The 16,896-nt window shown below is 43.8% G+C and overlaps 1 protein-coding gene across 6 annotated transcripts in view; it reads left to right on the top strand.

Moving 5' to 3' along the window:
- The window catches only part of TENM4 (teneurin transmembrane protein 4), a 1,723,986-nt gene that overhangs the window by 1,663,488 nt on the left and 43,602 nt on the right, over positions 1-16,896 (top strand). For all 6 annotated transcript variants that reach the window (XM_082246029.1, XM_082246030.1, XM_082246031.1 and 3 more), the window contains 2 exons: positions 2,618-2,850; positions 12,383-12,537. In XM_082246029.1, the coding sequence (XP_082102155.1) occupies positions 2,618-2,850; positions 12,383-12,537 (388 nt within the window). The remainder of the gene's footprint in view (positions 1-2,617; positions 2,851-12,382; positions 12,538-16,896) is intronic.

Below are 16,896 nucleotides of genomic sequence, written 5' to 3' on the forward strand. Positions count from 1 at the left end.
CGTGATCCTGTTTAGTCTCAGGGAGGTTCTGTTGTGGTCTTGTATATCAGTTTAATTACTCCATTCCAGCTGTCCTTGTTATTTTATGTTGTAACGGCTTGTTTATCCTTAAAATTATTTGCATTCAGACATCACACCGTCCTTTTGCATATTTGCTAAAATTACACACAGCCGTTAGAAGGACATGAATAGAAAGAGATGGTCTGAGCACTGTTGATTGCAAACACCTCCATCCCAAATTTACATAAGAAAGCAAAAAAGAGCGCCCAGTGGGACTTTGAGTGAGGTGGATGCAAAAAATAAATAACATAAGTATACAATAGCAGATTTATTAAATACAAATCAAAAAAATGCATATGAACAACAGACCTCAATACATAGCATAAAAGCGTAGTAACGTATTAGCATAAATATAGGAAGTCGATGACATGCATAAACTCATATCTGGAGTGTAAACTCGACGCGTTTCGTGGGTCCTAGATGCCCACTCATCAGGAGTGTGAAAGAGTATGCCTATACAGGTAAAAATGGAATAAATTAAAGAACGGAATGAGTCTAGTGTTGATATGCATGAAAATAGCCAGCAGGTGTGAGACTTCAACATGAATATGTATACCCCAAGTGGGGGAATCGCACTTACATGCGGCTGAATGGAAATTAAAAAATGGTGGATGAACGCTCGTCCCAGGGTGGAAATCAAGTCTGGTCCGGGAGCTTGACATATCATCAAGCAGGATGTGGTACCCATCTCTCACGCTTTCTCACCTGGCCCTCCATTCTGTTGCCGGGCATCCATGTCCCGTCAGCTCCCGAACCATTCATCCACCATTTTTTAATTTCCATTCAGCCGCATGTAAGTGCGATTCCCCCACTTGGGGTATACATATTCATGTTGAAGTCTCACACCTGCTGGCTATTTTCATGCATATCAACACTAGACTCATTCCGTTCTTTAATTTATTCCATTTTTTCCTGTATAGGCATACTCTTTCACACTCCTGATGAGTGGGCATCTAGGACCCACAAAACGCGTCGAGTTTACACTCCAGATATGAGTTTATGCATGTCATCTATTTTCTATATTTATGCCAATACGTTACTACGCTTTTATGCTATGTATTGATGTCTGTTGTTCATATGCATTTTTATATGTATTACATGATTTGTATTTAATAAATCTGCTATTGTATACTTATGTTATTTATTTTTTGCATCCACCTCACTCAAAGTCCCACTGGGCGCTCTTTTTTGCTTTCTTCCGTTAGAAGGACATGGAGCTTTTTTCATAGAAATGGTTGCATTATTTTATTTGTGAGTTTTATTGAATTAAAAATCCAGCCAATATTTTTGGTTTTAACTTTGGATAGAGTAGCAAGGAAATTTTCTTGCATTTCGGGTCTACAGGGACACAACAGGAAATTGGTGGAATTTTCTCCAAACGAATGTCAAAACCTACCTCTGACCCTTGTCGCTAGAACAGGTGTCTCAGTTGGAATTCCCCTTGCCTCTTATCCCCAGGACAACCACAATACTTTATATTCCCTCTCACTTTCTCAACTGAAATTTACACCTCTTCGTGAAGTTTACCAGCTAAAACTTCCATGTGAAGCGTTATTTCGCCTTTCAGCTTGCATCTGTAATCCATTATATAGACTTTGTTACAGTCTAGCTCAGCCTTTCTCAACAGAGGGACCCTTAAAATAACAGAGGGACCCTTAAAATAACAGAGGGACCCTTAAAATAACTTTCTGGTCTCATGGAACCCCTGCTAAAAATTTAATATATTTACAACTCATGATACATTAGTGTGATGTTAAGTGGGAATAATTCTCCTTACACCTGCAGTCATTGGGAAGAATTACCCCTTACAGATAGCTAAAAGAGATCAAAGGTGTCAGTGGGAACTTATGTAAGAGGGAGAAAGTTTCAGTGCTCAAGGAACCCCTAGTAATCTCTGGAGGAGCTCTGGGGTTCCATGGAACCCTGGTTGAGAAACACTTGTCTAGCTTTAGATAAAAATGTTATGGTTTATAAAAAATAAAGTTCCCATATTTGCTTGGAGTCCTTCTCTATGATGGCAGAGAGAAAATGATAGATGTATGGCACCTTCCACAGAGGCGTAATTACCTCCATCCCGTAGTTACACTTACAAAGAAGTACCAAAAATATTTGCCCCCTCAGATTTTATGGAGGTCAAAAGGCAAATAGAACATACAAAATATAAAAGTTCATATTCTGTATTACAAATATCCAATACAGATGTTAAAAAAAGAGAAGTGCACCAAGATATCCTATAAGATTGTTCCAAAATACACAATTATACAATTCTTCATCCTCATGCTACAAACTACAGTTGTAAGACCACTCCAGACGGTGGAAAACATCACAATCTCAACACATTTCATGAAACAAGGTTCACTTAATCAGGAATTTGATGTTGGTGATTGGGTGTCTGTAATTACATTTATAAGATTAGAAGAAAAAAAAAAAACATAAAATCCCTGGGGCAAATATTTTTGGTATTTCTTTGTAAGAGAGAACATGAGGAGGTCAAAGTTTAGTGGTATCTTTGTGTCTCCAGATCCCAATCCTGATATATTCCTTCCACTTTTTGCAGCCATAGCCCAGCACACAAATATTACCTGGCCACAGACCCAGTCACTGGCGCCATCCTTCTCTCGGACACCAACAGCCGCCGGGTCTACAGAGTCAAGTCTACCACAGTGGTGAAGGACGTTGTGAAGAATTCGGAAGTGGTGGCTGGGACAGGAGATCAGTGCTTACCGTTCGATGACACGCGTTGTGGAGATGGTGGGAAAGCCACTGAAGCTTCGCTCAACAATCCTAGAGGTAATGCTAGGTTCACAAGTTCTAGAAATATAACTGCTCATTATACCTGCTTGTGCAAAGCCTTGTATCTCCATGTAAGACTGATATTTCCAATATGGGTACCTGGGGGCTTCTTATGGACTTACATAGATGGGTGTTATTTTCCTGCAATTGTTGTGCATTTAAAGCTCATATGAATCCTACCTAAGGGGATTCATATTTAAAGCCTAAGTTTTGTTATTTTGCTTCTAATCAGCACAAGGGACAGCACTTGAATGAGAAGTGTCCCTTGTATTGGTGATTGCTAGCTTAGTTGAAATATTCCATCCTTTCCCCCCCCCCCCCCCCCAACCCCCAATGCTTTTATCTTCCAATACTGCAAGTTTTATACAGCTGCTGAACCTTTCATAGGCACTTGTCAAGAGTGCCGACTATGCTCTGCCCTTTCTGCTCCCTTCCTCCAATCACAGAAGCTGTACTATAGCTACCAGCAATTTAAAATTGCTCTATAAATGGAGAATGGGAGGATGAATGAAAAGTCCGCCTTTTCCATTCATAAGTGAGCTTTTCATTGCTCAAAGCTACAGTACAGCTTCTATGAGTGGAGGAAGGGAAAGGACAGGCAAAGTTGGCACTTCTGATGAGAGCCTGACAGGTCCAGTGGCTTAGTACCAGAAGATTAGCATTGGCATTGGGTGGTTGCTACATTTAAATGCAAAAGACCGTTGAGGAAAGTGGGTCGCACCCCTTTACGTGTATAATCATGCTTTTGGTAATGCTTGCTACAAAACCGTGCTGGTAGTAGGAGGTTATCCTGGGCTATTCCAAAGATTTCTAATTTACCAGTGCCCAAGCCTCCTGTAGGCGGCAGTATAACCCAACAGTTCATGATTTCCTGTGTCCCTCAGTAAACTTCAAGAAAATTATTTTATGGTGAGTACAAAATTCCTATATTTTTGCCTGTTTACCTTTTTATAGGTCATAAGGCCTAGATCTGATCCAGTAAGGTTTATTTCTCGGGTTTTCAGTGAGTTTCTTCACAAAATGCCAAGAGGGCTCACATTAACATACAAAAAGATGTACTTAATGCACCATAAACTGTTCCTTCCCCGCCAAAAAAAAAAAGAAAATCTCTCGACGTAGCTGTCTTCAATCATTCCAAAACCACAAGTGCCTTTTAAATCAAGCCATATGAAGCCTCGACTACATTTTCATAATTTAATTGTACTCCTTGTCCACAGCTAATGTCTCCTCCATATGCAAAATTGCACGTTCTGAATTTCTATTTCCAAAGGGATCGTTTTCAGGAAAAAGTTCTCCGCAAGACTTTGTCATGGCAGCGAACCGTGACGCGGGTCCAGAGCAGAAAGTCACAGGATTAAGGAACTCGATATTGCAGCGCCCTGTCCTGTGTCATTCTTTATCCATGTTTTTAGATTAATAGATTGCAGGCCTTTTTTTTCCTTTATAGATACAGTTATTGTATTTTATATGGATAATTTTAAGGTTCTATGCAAAGATAATGCTGTGTCATACGCAGCTCAGAGACGTTTGCCTGTAAATCTGTTTCCTCCACCCCAAACTCACTCATCCATGTCTTTACAAACCTTGCTTTGTGCACTGGTCTAAATAATTTGATGAAGGGGGGATTATGGTGCAGGGTTGTTTTTCAAGGGTTGGGCTTGTCCCCTTAGTTCCAATGAAGGGAATTCTCAAGGTATCAGCATGTCAAGACATATTGGACAATTTCATGCTCCAAACTTTGTGGGAACAGTTTAGGTAAGGCTCCTTCCAGTTCCAACATCACTGCACACCAGTGCACAAAGCAAGGTCCATAAACACATGGGTGAGCGAGTTTAGGGTGAGGAAACTTGACTGTCCTGACCTCAACCCGATAGAACACCTTTGGGATGAATTACTGGTGCGCAGTTATGTTGGAACAGGAAGGGGTCATCCCCCTCTACCAAATTATTTGGACCAGTGCACAAAGCAAGGTCCATAAAGACATGGATGAGCGAGATGGGGATGGAGGAACTTGATTGGCCTGCACAGAGTCTTGACCTCAACTTGATAGAACACCTTTGGCTGCGAGCCAGGCCTTCTCATTCACATAAGTGCCTGACCTCACAAGTGCGCTTCTGGAAGAATGGTCAAACATTCCCATAGACACTCCTAAACCTTGTGGACAGCCTTCCCAGAAGAGTTGAAGCTGGTATAGCTGCAAAGGGTGGGCCAACTCAATATTGAACCCTACAGACTAAGACTGGGATGCCATTAAAGTTCATGTGCGTGTAAAGACAGGTGTCCCAATACTTTTGACAATATAATGTATCTTAAATTTACATCTAATCCCATGGGAAGATTGTTGTTATTAATAGTCATTAACAGGGTCTCCCTAAAGTGGTTCCAAAGTGCATTCTCCTCCGTTGTCTCCCGCTGCTTGCAATAATAGCCAATGAGGAGGGCATTGGAGGGGGGGGGGGTCAACTGAGATGCGCTCTTGTGTGTTTATGGACACAGAGAGCCTGGTCAGGAACAGGCCTGTATGAGTGCCTCCATAGCAAGCAGCTTGCTATGGGGGCATGGGAAGGGTGGAGCGCCGGTGGGGAACCCAAGAAGTGGACGATCAGGGCTGCTCCATGCAAAACCATTACACAAAGCAGGTAAGCAAGGAAGATTTTTGTTGAAATGAATGGTATGGTGGCAGGGTCTCTTATAGAGGTCCCGTCATCCACATGCATTTGTTAAATGAGAACTCCAGCAAACCAATTAAACACATGTAGCCTGATCACCAAACACAAGGCTAAGCTAGAGATCCTTTTGTTTAATAATTTTGTTGGATAATTTATTTCATTGCTGTGTAGACACTTCCAGCTTTTGTCTTGCAGTAGATTAATTATATGAACAGAGCGTTGATCTTACATTAATCTTTGAGCCTCTAACATGTCTTAGATGTGAAGGAATTATTTATCACATTAGGAATGCCGGAAAAAAAAAAATAAATAAATTACACAGCCCCGTGACCTCCTGCTTATTTGAGGCCTAGAGCCTCCCCTCAATTTCCACCTCCATCCAAACATTTCATCGGATTGACAGCCATCACCAGTGCTCATCAGTCCATATTCCTACATCAGACGATGCTGTGTGTCTGCATTATCATCAGTGCAGCCTGGAAAAAAGGACTTGTTTCTTGCTGTCGGCTCCATTTGCAGTTAAGTCATTCTAATCGTTATTTGCTGAAAACCCTGACTGCAGTAATCACACAAAGACAATTAACACAGCCAACTAAATGACATTGCTTTATATCAAAGGGATAGAGAGCAACTTATATTTAAACTGTCTTTTGTAAGATACTTTACTTATGTCTTCAGTGCTGAATAGAAGAATAAAACGAGTAATTATCAAGATGAGTTGAGAAATAAATAATTACTAAATTTGTATTGTATGTGGTCAAAGATATAAGTAAATTCAGCTGCCATTATGGTCTTATTTTCCCTGTTAATTTATTGGATGCTTCCATAGAGCTTTAATGGCATACATGGAACCAATCACAACAGTCCCTGCCCCCGAGGAGCCTGTCACCTCTAATTACATGGACACACACACTCCAGGGTTGTTTAGCCAGCTCACTACGGTAGGAAGTTGGGAGCTTACTGATGGATTAAGAGACAAACCTAGGGAAATTAATATAATATATTTTTTAATAATTTAATAAAAGACATACGCTTTAAATAAAGCTCATAGATCAAATCTCTGATCAAAATCTCAAATCACATCACTGATAGTCTCGTCTATGAAGGTTCTCGTATACAGTGCATCCGGAAAGTATTCACAGTGCTTCACTTTTTCCACATTTTGTTATGTTACAGCCTTTTTCCAAAATGGATTAAATTCATTATTTTTCTCCTAATCTATTTGTCTAACCATTTATTCTGATCATATTCCCCAAATTCTACAAACAATACCCCATAATGACAACGTGAAAGAAGTTTGTTTGAAATCTTTGCAAATTTAATAAAAATGTACAAGTATTCACAGCCTTTACTCAATACTTTGTTGAAGCACCTTTGACACCAATTATAGCCTCAAGTCTTTTTGAGTATGATGCTAGTAGCTTGGCACACTTTTTTTTTGGACAGTTTCTCCCATTCTTCTTTGCAGCACCTCTCAATCTCCATCAGGTTGAATGGGGAGCGTCAGTGCACAGATCTCTCCAGAGATGTTCAATCTGGTTCAAATCTGTGCTCTGGCTGGGCCACTCAAGGACATTCAAAGAGTTGTCCTGTAGTCACTGCTTTGTTATCTTGGTTGTGTGCTTAGTGTCTTTGTCCTGTTGGAAGATGAACCTTCACCCTAGTCTGAGGTCCAGAGCAGGTTTTCATCAAGGATGTCTCTGTACATTGCTGCATTCATCTTTCCCTCAATCCTGACTAATCTCCCAGTTCCTGCCACTGAAAAACTTCCCCACAGCATGATGCTGTCACCACCATGCTTCACTGTAGAGATGATATTGGCCAGGTGATGAGCGGTGCCTGGTTTCCTCCAGACATGATGCTTGACATTCATGCTTAAGACTTCAATCTTTGTTTCATCAGACCAGAGAAATGTGTTTCTCATGGCCTGAGAATCCTTCAGGTGCCTATTGGCAAACTCCAGGCGGGCTGTCATGTGCCTTTTAGTGAGGAGTGGCTTCTGTCTGGCCACTCTACCATACAGGCCTGATTGGTGGAGTGCGGCAGTGATGGTTGTTCTTCTGGAAGGTTCTCCTCTCTCCACAGAGAAACGCTGTAGCTCTGTCAGAGTGACCATCGGGTTCTTGTTCACCTCCCTGACTAAGGCCCTTCTCCCCCGATCGCTCAGTTTGGCCAGGCGGCCCGCTCTAGAAAGAGTCCTGGTGGTTCCAAACTTCTTCAATTTACAGATGATGGAGGCCACTGTGCTCAATGGGACCTTCAATGCTGCAGTAATTCGTCTGTACCCTTCACCAGATCTGTGCCTCAATACCATCCTGTCTCTAAGGTCTACAGACAATTCCTTGGACTTCATGGCTTGGTGTGTGCTCTGACATGCACTGTGAACTGTGGGACTTTATATAGACAGGCGTCTGCCTTTTTAAATCATGTTTAATCAACTGAATTTACCACAGGTGGAGTCCATCAAGTTGTAGAAACAGGATGCACCTCAACTCAATTTTGAGTGTCATGGCAAAAGCTGTGAATACTTCTATTTTTTTTTTTAAATTTGAAAAGATTTCAAACAATCTTTATCACGTTATCATTATGGGGTGTTTGTAGAATTTTGAGGAAAATAATTAATTTAATCCATTTTGTAATAAGGCTGTAACCTAAAATGTGGAATATTTGAAGAGCTGGGAATACTTTCTGGATACACTGTATGCATCAAGTTAATGCATGTTAAGTAATAGTTGGTCACAATCTGCTGGACTTATTCTCTAATGTTAAATATGTTTTGTAACTTCTGCAAGCCACTTCTTCAGTTCCCATAATTGTCAGAAACATCCCTCATCAGTTATCTACACATGCAGCACAAACACCTTGGTCTAGTCACCATGCAATGTGTCAAGGCAGATGTTGATTTTCCCTGAAGTGGATGGGAGGTGTGAAAGTTATGAAACCACCTTGTTCTAGTTATATAATAGAATCCTTGATGTCAAGAAGTATAGCATAGGTGGTAATTATTTCATTTACATGGCTGAAGGTGTAAATGGTTGTCAAAATGGCAGGGTAGAGATGTTAAATCTGCATTATAATATGGAAGAAAGGTGATGTCGTAGGTCTCCAGCCCTGTTCAAGAATGGTTATTCCCGTTTAACGTGAATGTCTTCCTAGCCTGCTCTTGGGCAATCAACATCTGCCTTGAAATATTTCATGGGATTGTTAAAGGTGCCTTGGCTGTGTAGATAAATACTGGGGTCTCTTACTATCACTCATTAGAACTGAATACACTACGAAACATCTTCAACATTACAGAACAAGTCGAGATTCAAATCGTGTGTGGGCAGGCTGAATGTACCAAGTTGATCAATCTACCTACCTGTGTGGATAAATGCTGGGGTCTGTTGCTATCCCTCATTAGAACTGAATACACTACGAAACATCTTCAACATTACAGAACAAGTCCATATGAATGTGTCTAAGGCCGGCCACAGATGGCTGGAATCTTGGCTGGTTCAGCAGGAACGGGTCGAGATTCAAACCGTGTGTGGGCAGGCTGAATGTACCAAGTTCATCAATCTACCTACCTGGGTGGATAAATGCTGGGGTCTTTTGCTATCACTCATTAGAACCTAATACCCTATGAGACCTCTTTAACATTACAGAACAAGTCCATTTGAATGTGTCTAAGACCGGCCACAGACGGTTAGAATCTCAGCTGGTTCAGCAGGAACGGGTCGAGATTTCAAACCATGTGTGGGCAGGCTGAATGTACCAAGTTGATCAATCTACCTACCTGGGTGGATAAATGCTGGGGTCTGTTGCTATCACTCGTTAGAACCTAATACCCTATGTAACATCTTCAACATTACAGAACAAGTCCATTTGAATGTGTCTAAGGCCGGCCATAGACTGTACGATTCAAACAGTGTGTGGGCAGGCTAAATGTACCCAACTTGATCAATCAACTTTGGTACAACCAGCCTGCCAGATTCACTTGCAATTATTGCTAGCGGCTCCTATAGTCTACTGGCAGGGACGGCTTTCCCAGCTGGCCCAGACAATTCAAGCTCGACAAGACAATTGCTCAGCAGTAAGAATTCCCCTGTCAGCACTGTCTGTGTTTATGGGGGAACCAAGTGAATTTCTTTCCTGCAACTTGTAGTTGCAGGAAAGAAATTTGCACCATCTATGGCCAGTGTAACTATTACTAGCTGTAATAGTCTTGTTAAGGCCAGGCATAACAGATACAATGAAGCGACAATGCAAAAAATTACCCTGTTCAAGACTCTCAGATATCCAGAAAGGGTTTACAACCACTTTAGGCTCTTCAGGGAAAATTAATTTTAGTTTCAGGTACTCATATAGTGCTGTCAATTTACGCAGCGCTTTACATATACTGTATTTATCGGCGTATAACATGCTCCGGCGTATAACACGCACCTCAATATTTGGGGAGAAATTTCAGGAAAAAAGCTTCAATTTAAAATAAACAGCTTTGAACTCAGAACATTTTTTTTTTTTTAAATCAAATGACATCTCACCAGTACCCATGAATGCAGCCTCATCAGCAGTGTCCAGCAATGCATCCTCATCAGCAGTGTCCATATATGCAGCCTCATCAGCAGTGTCAATATATGCAGCCTCATCAGCAGTGTCCATATATGCAGCCCATCAGCAGTGTCAATATATGCATCCTCATCAGCAGTGTCCATATATGCAGCCCATCAGCAGTGTCAATATATGCAGCCTCATCAGCAGTGTCCATATATGCAGCCTCATCAGCAGTGTCCATATATGCAGCCCATCAGCAGTGTCCATATATGCAGCCTCATCAGCAGTGTCAATATATGCAGCCTCATCAGCAGTGTCCATATATGCAGCCTCATCAGCAGTGTCCATATATGCAGCCTCATCAGCAGTGTCCATATATGCAGCCTCATCAGCAGTGTCCATATATGCAGCCTCATCAGCAGTGTCAATATATGCAGCCTCATCAGCAGTGTCAATATATGCAGCCTCATCAGCAGTGTCAATATATGCAGCCCATCAGCAGTGTCAATATATGCAGCCCATCAGCAGTGTCAATATATGCAGCCCATCAGCAGTGTCAATATATGCAGCCTCATCAGCAGTGTCAATATATGCAGCCCATCAGCAGTGTCAATATATGCAGCCTCATCAGCAGTGTCAATATATGCAGCCCATCAGCAGTGTCAATATATGCAGCCCATCAGCAGTGTCAATATATGCAGCCCATCAGCAGTGTCAATATATGCAGCCTCATCAGCAGTGTCAATATATGCAGCCTCATCAGCAGTGTCAATATATGCAGCCCATCAGCAGTGTCAATATATGCAGCCCATCAGCAGTGTCAATATATGCAGCCTCATCAGCAGTGTCAATATATGCAGCCCATCAGCAGTGTCAATATATGCAGCCCATCAGCAGTGTCCAAATATGCAGCCTCGCAAGCGCCATTGGAACTGTCCGAATCTGTTTTAAAAAAGGGCGGGAAGCAGCGCCGAGAGCAGAAGGGGCGGGCCGGGCCGAGGAGAAGGAAGGACGAGCTGTCATAAGAGCAGAAGGGGGCGGGCCGGGCCGAGGAGAAGGGAGAACGAGTGAGCGTAGTCATCGGAAGTCCCGCCTCCTCTGCCGAGACGTGTGACGTTTGTCATAGGCGGGACTTCCGATGACTGCACTCGCTCGTTCTCCCTTCTCCTCGGCCCGGCCCGCCCCTTCTGCTCTTATGACAGCTCGTCCTTCCTTTTCCTCGGCCCGGCCCGCCCCTTCTGCTCTCTGCAATGCTTCCTGGCCTTTTTTTTTTTTTTTTAATATCGGCGTATAACATGCACTGCTGCTTTTTCCTCCATTTTTAGGAGGAAAAAGTGCGTGTTATACGCCGATAAATACGGTATATTATACATTTGCATCAGTCCTTGCTCTTAAGGAGTTTACAGTCTAAGGTCCCTATCTCGCATTTATACATACACATACTAGGGCCAATTTAGATAGGAGCCAATTAACCTACCAGCATGTCTTTGGAGTGTGGGAGGAAACCCACGCAGGCACAAGGAAAGCATGCAAACTGCAGCAGGTAGTGCCCTGATTGGGATTTGAACCGATGATCGCTCGGCAGCAGTGCTAATCACCTAGCTATTGAAAATGCATCCAATGAGTGTTCTTTGCAGAATATGCTGTGTTCAATAAAGTTTATTTGTTAGCATCCATTTATGGCACCCCTTCTTGAATATATAGGGTCCTAATAAAGAGACTACCTGCTTGGAAAACAGTATAACACTGCTTACATCATACATCTAGGAAATGCATATTGTAACTTCTTGAAGAGACAATTTAAAGGATATGTCCACCCTAACAAAAAAAATCCCTACATCTATAGATCTCCACGATCTAATACTAACCTGTCTAGCCCTGTAAAGAAGAAATCAGTATACTTACCTTTTTTGAAGCTGATCCGACCCGATCCCACGCTGAGCTGTCAGCCGCAGCTTTGCTTCCGACAACGGAAGCCCCATAGTAAGTCTATGCGGCTTCTCTTCCGACAATGGAAGCCCCATAATAAGTCTATGGGTGACATCACTTCCCATTTATTTCCCAGCCATTGTCGGCCGTTTCCTCTGCAGAGCTTCGACCGCTGGAGAGCGGGTCGGAATCGGCTTCAAAAAAGGTATGTATACTGATTTCTTCTTTACAGGGCTAGATAGGTTAGTGTTAGATTGTGGAGGTCTATAGATGCAGGAACTTTAGTTTTAGGGTGGACTTATCCTTTAATTTTATTTTTTCCCAAATTAAAAAGTTGTCAAATTTTAAATTTGCTTGCCGAGACCACAATCTGACCTCACGCTCTCCCTCTTCAGGCATCACCGTTGACAAGTTTGGCCTCATCTACTTCGTCGATGGCACCATGATACGCCGAATCGACCAAAACGGCATCATCTCCACTTTGCTCGGCTCCAACGACCTGACCTCGGCCAGACCGCTGAGCTGCGACTCCGTCATGGACATTTCCCAGGTACGCTTGCATCGCAACGTTCAGTTTGATCTTTGGGTTTCACAAAGCGAACCAGATGAAATGGCTCTGCAACGCCCCCCCCCCCTCCCCTATCCCAAAATTTGCAGCAGCCGAAATGTAAGAGGATTTGGGTCGTATCAGATTGCAAATTAGTTGCAGTCGGAGTCATGCTGTGCTTTAAAGAGCTCAAGATCAAAAAACAAGTTGGCGTTTGTTTTTGCTTATTAGACTACAGATAAGTCTGGATGGGGAAGGGTATAGTTTAAGGCAAGCTGTTTCATCTAGTGCTGAAAAGTCCACTCTCCCTTCAGATCCGGCTGCTGAACGACGCAATCTGACAATTTAAAACGTCAGTAAAGATAAATTGCTAGTCGATCTGTAGCAAAGCTTTTAGAAGGAACCTTTTTTTCTTTTTTTGTGATCTTTTACATATGATTGTAATCTGCTTAATGGATAAGTGCACTTTAAAACAATGTGCATTTATACTTTTTGCCCCCCTCCTTAGCCCCAATCTAACCCACTCTCCCCCCCCCCCCCCCCTCCACTAGTGGATACTAGCTCAGTCTAACACTTTGTCTACATCCAGTGGTACAAATTTTTACTGCCGTGGCCGCGCCTGTGCACTACTACCCCATAGCCTCCTAAGCAGAGTTGTATAAAGTACTCGAAACCCATGCTTGAGTAAAAGTACAAGTGCTCGATCAAAAAGTGACTTGAGTAGAAGTACTAAAGTATTCAACATTTTTTGTACTTAAGTATTGCAAGTAGTTGTTTTAAAATTTTTGCTACTCAAGTACTGAAAGTAAAAGTACAAGTACTGTGTTATGTAGTGTGACAGGAAGTCAGGTAAATCTGGGAATGTAGTCACAGGCAGGAGATACATTTCCACCTGATTTAGAAAGTTCACTAATTACTATAGGGTGTTGGCTGCAAAGGTAGCCAGAACTTTCTAAGGAAGTTGAAAGGCCTTCAGCTGTTCGGAATGAGGAAATGAAGGCCTCTATAATTTGTCCAAAGGAAGTCCTATTGATTGCTGCCTCCTGTCGCCGTGTGGGCTGGGAGAGGAAGGCAGACAAACGTGTGCCTCCCAACGCTGAGGAAGCCTGGGAGAAGGACTGCTGCCTCCGGAAGCTGTCTCCTGAAGCCATGTGGGCTGGGAGAAGGAGGACAGTCAGATGTGTGCCTCCCGACAAGCTGGTGAGCATGGGAGAAGACCCCCTGAAGTGATGTGCGCTAAGGAGGGTAACCAAGTGTGAAGACGTCTCAAAGGTGGGAAAACGAACTATTTCTATGTGAAAGAAATAAAGGAATGTTTGCCATGTGAAGAGGCAAGCCAAGAGACATTCTCATTGTGATGAGTTAAGGACATGTTCAATGGACATTTGTGCTGTGTGTAGAGATTATAAATGGACTATTGAGTGTCTGCTGTAGGACAAGAAAGTCTGCCCAACAGTAGGTTGGAGACAGACTCTTAGGTAGGTTTCAGAGTGAGAAGGTAGCCGCCCACAGTGGCAAGGATTTATTTTGTTTTATTTTATTTTGGCTGTTTTGAGGCTTGCAATTGTGTGAAGTAAATTGCATGAATAAAACAGTGTTGTTTGCAACCACTGCTCAGCTATCTCTCTGTGAAAACGCACCCCCAAAGGGGTCATCCACGCCTACCACCGAGCTAATCCCTCACAGTAGTTATTAAAGAAAGAAGTCAAAAGTTTGAACATCAGATTGTTTTTTATTATTTCAAATGCAGCTTTTACTTATACATACAGTAGCATTTATTTTCGTATGCGCTGATAATACACATGTTTTGAGCTTCATGAAACCTGCCATCTACTGTTCTGGCAGTGGTAATTTTTATAATTGTAACGAGTAACTATGCAGCACAAAAAAAAAATATCGGAGTAGAAGTATTGAAATCAATGAAAAAATGTAGTGAAGTAAAAGTGGAAGTAGGAGAAAAAAATTCTACTCTAGGAAAATACAGATACCGCCTTTCCGTACTTAAGTATAGTAGTGAAGTAGTGCTACTTAGTTACTATACATCTCTGCTCCTAAGGAATCATCTCGCACACCCATTAAAGTAGAACTAAATTCTGCAATACTTACCTCCCTTCAATGGTCTGAGGTCCCTCGCCAGCCCTGGCATCTTCTACCCGGCTTCTTCTGGGTGGCAGTATGCAGCTGTCTTCATTGGCTGTGCGGGATGTAGTCACTTCTGCTCATGTGCAGTAGTTCAGTTATACCAGCACACAGGATCTGTGCCGGAATCAGATAGTGAGCAGGCAGGTAGGTTTATTTTATTGCATGACTCTTCTGCAATAAAGGGCCTGTCTGCTCGCAATTTTTTAATTAGAGCAGTGGTGTCAAACTCAATTTAATTGTGGGTGGCATCAGCGTTATGGTTGCCCTCAAAGGCCCTGTTGTATCTTTAGGACAAGATGTCCAGAGCTCCTCACTCCCCTTACATCAAATGTTAAGAGCCCACCGTCAGAAGTCAAGAGTGCCCCACCCTCTCTTACATCATAGTGCACCCCCTTATCTTGTGCTGCTGCTGGGAAAAAGCTGGGGGCAGAGGTGGGAAGCAGAAAGTGCAGGGTATGGAGGAGGGAGTGCTGCAGCTGCTCAAAATCTGTATGAGGGGTTGTTTGCTGCTCACTGCTGAGGCGGGGAAGGAAGAGGGGGATAGACAAACACCTCAGTGGCTCAGAGAAGCACAGGATCTGGAGGAAGAGTTTGGTCTCCCTGCTGCCAACTGCTGAGATGAGGTGGGATCAGAGATGAGGGGGTTGCTGCAGCTGCAGAAGAGGTGCAAGGGTCACATGAAATGGCCTGGAGGGCCGGATTTGGCCCGTGGGCCTTGTGTTTGGCACATGTAAATTTGAGACTTAGCCCTGGTTCAGTGTCTCTTTGTAACCGTGCTACTTCAGCATGATTTCAAAGCCGCAGATCAGTGCGATTTGCATCTCCAATTTCATTGCAGCTTGAGACTTCATTATGGCCCCATGCACACGGGACGTTTTTAACGCCGCTGTAAGCAGCGTCAGGCGTTTTCTTTTTGCAGCCTAAAAACGCCCCTCCATGTTATTCTATGGCCTCATGCACACTCAGACGTTTTTGAGCTGTAAGTGGCTTAGACGTTTTTAGGCTGCAACAAGAACCCACCACCTGCGCGTTCTGAGGACCAGCGTTACAGCGTTAAAAACGCCTGACGCTGCTAAAAGCTGAATAACTTTGCTATAACGTTGCTTAACGTGCGTTAAGCCACGTTATACGTTTTTTTTTCTTCCATTCAAAATCAATGGTTCCCTATGGGATCCTATTGATTTGAATGGAGGTCGCACCGCAACACCGCAAGTCGGATCCGACTTGCGGGGTGACTTGCGCTGTGGGAATCTTGAGGGGGAACGCCACGCCAAAATGGGAAAAAAACGGCGTGGGGTCCCCCCCAGGGTTCCAAACCAGGCCCTTCGGGTCTGTTATGGAATTTGAGGGTAGCCCCATGCCGAAAAAACGGCGTGGGGTCCCCCCCAAAATCCATACCAGACCCTTAACCGAGCATGCAGCCCGGCAGGCCAGGAAAGGGGAGGGGACGAGCGAGCGGCCCCACCCCCCCTGGACCACACCAGGCCACATGCCCTCAACATGGGGGGGGTGTTGGTGCTTTGGGGCAGGGGGAGCTCTGCACCCCCCACCTCAAAGCACCTTGCCCCCATGTTGATGAGGACAAGGGCCTCATCCCCACAACCCTGGCCGGTGGTTGTGGGGGTCTGCGGGCAGGGGGCTCATCGGAATCTGGAAGCCCCCTTTAACAAGGGGGCACCCCAGATCCCGGACCCCCTCCCTATGTGAATGGGTATGGGGTACACTGTACCCCTACCCATTCACCCCATAAAAGGCAGTGTATGGAAATAACGACAAGAGACGTTTTCGAAAGTTTATTAAAAATCTTCATCCGACTCTTCTTGTCTTCTCCTCTCCGGGGTCTTCTCCGGGGTCTTCTGCTCTTTTGCTGTCCGCCCTTCTTGTCTTCTCCTCTCCGGGGTCTTCTGCTCTTTTGCTGTCCCCCTCTTCTTGTGTTCTTGTCTCCGGGGTCTTCTGCTGTCCCCTCTTCTGCTGTCCTCTCTTCTTTTCTTCTCCTCTCCGGTCTTCTGCTCTTTTGCTGTCGGCTGTCTTCTTCCTTCGGTCCTCCTCCGACGACGTCTCCGCTGATTATGCCTATCTCCGGTCTCTTAAGCTTATTATATAGCCATTAGGGGCGTGGCCCCGATGACGTCATCTGGAGGCCCCACCCCCTCATGTCACATATGACGTCATCTGTGACATGAGGGGGCGGGGCCTCCCGATGACGTCATCGGGGCCACG

Source organism: Pelophylax lessonae, assembly GCF_965119305.1.
Source record: "Pelophylax lessonae genome assembly, chromosome: 2".
Taxonomy (NCBI): Eukaryota; Metazoa; Chordata; class Amphibia; order Anura; family Ranidae; genus Pelophylax; species Pelophylax lessonae.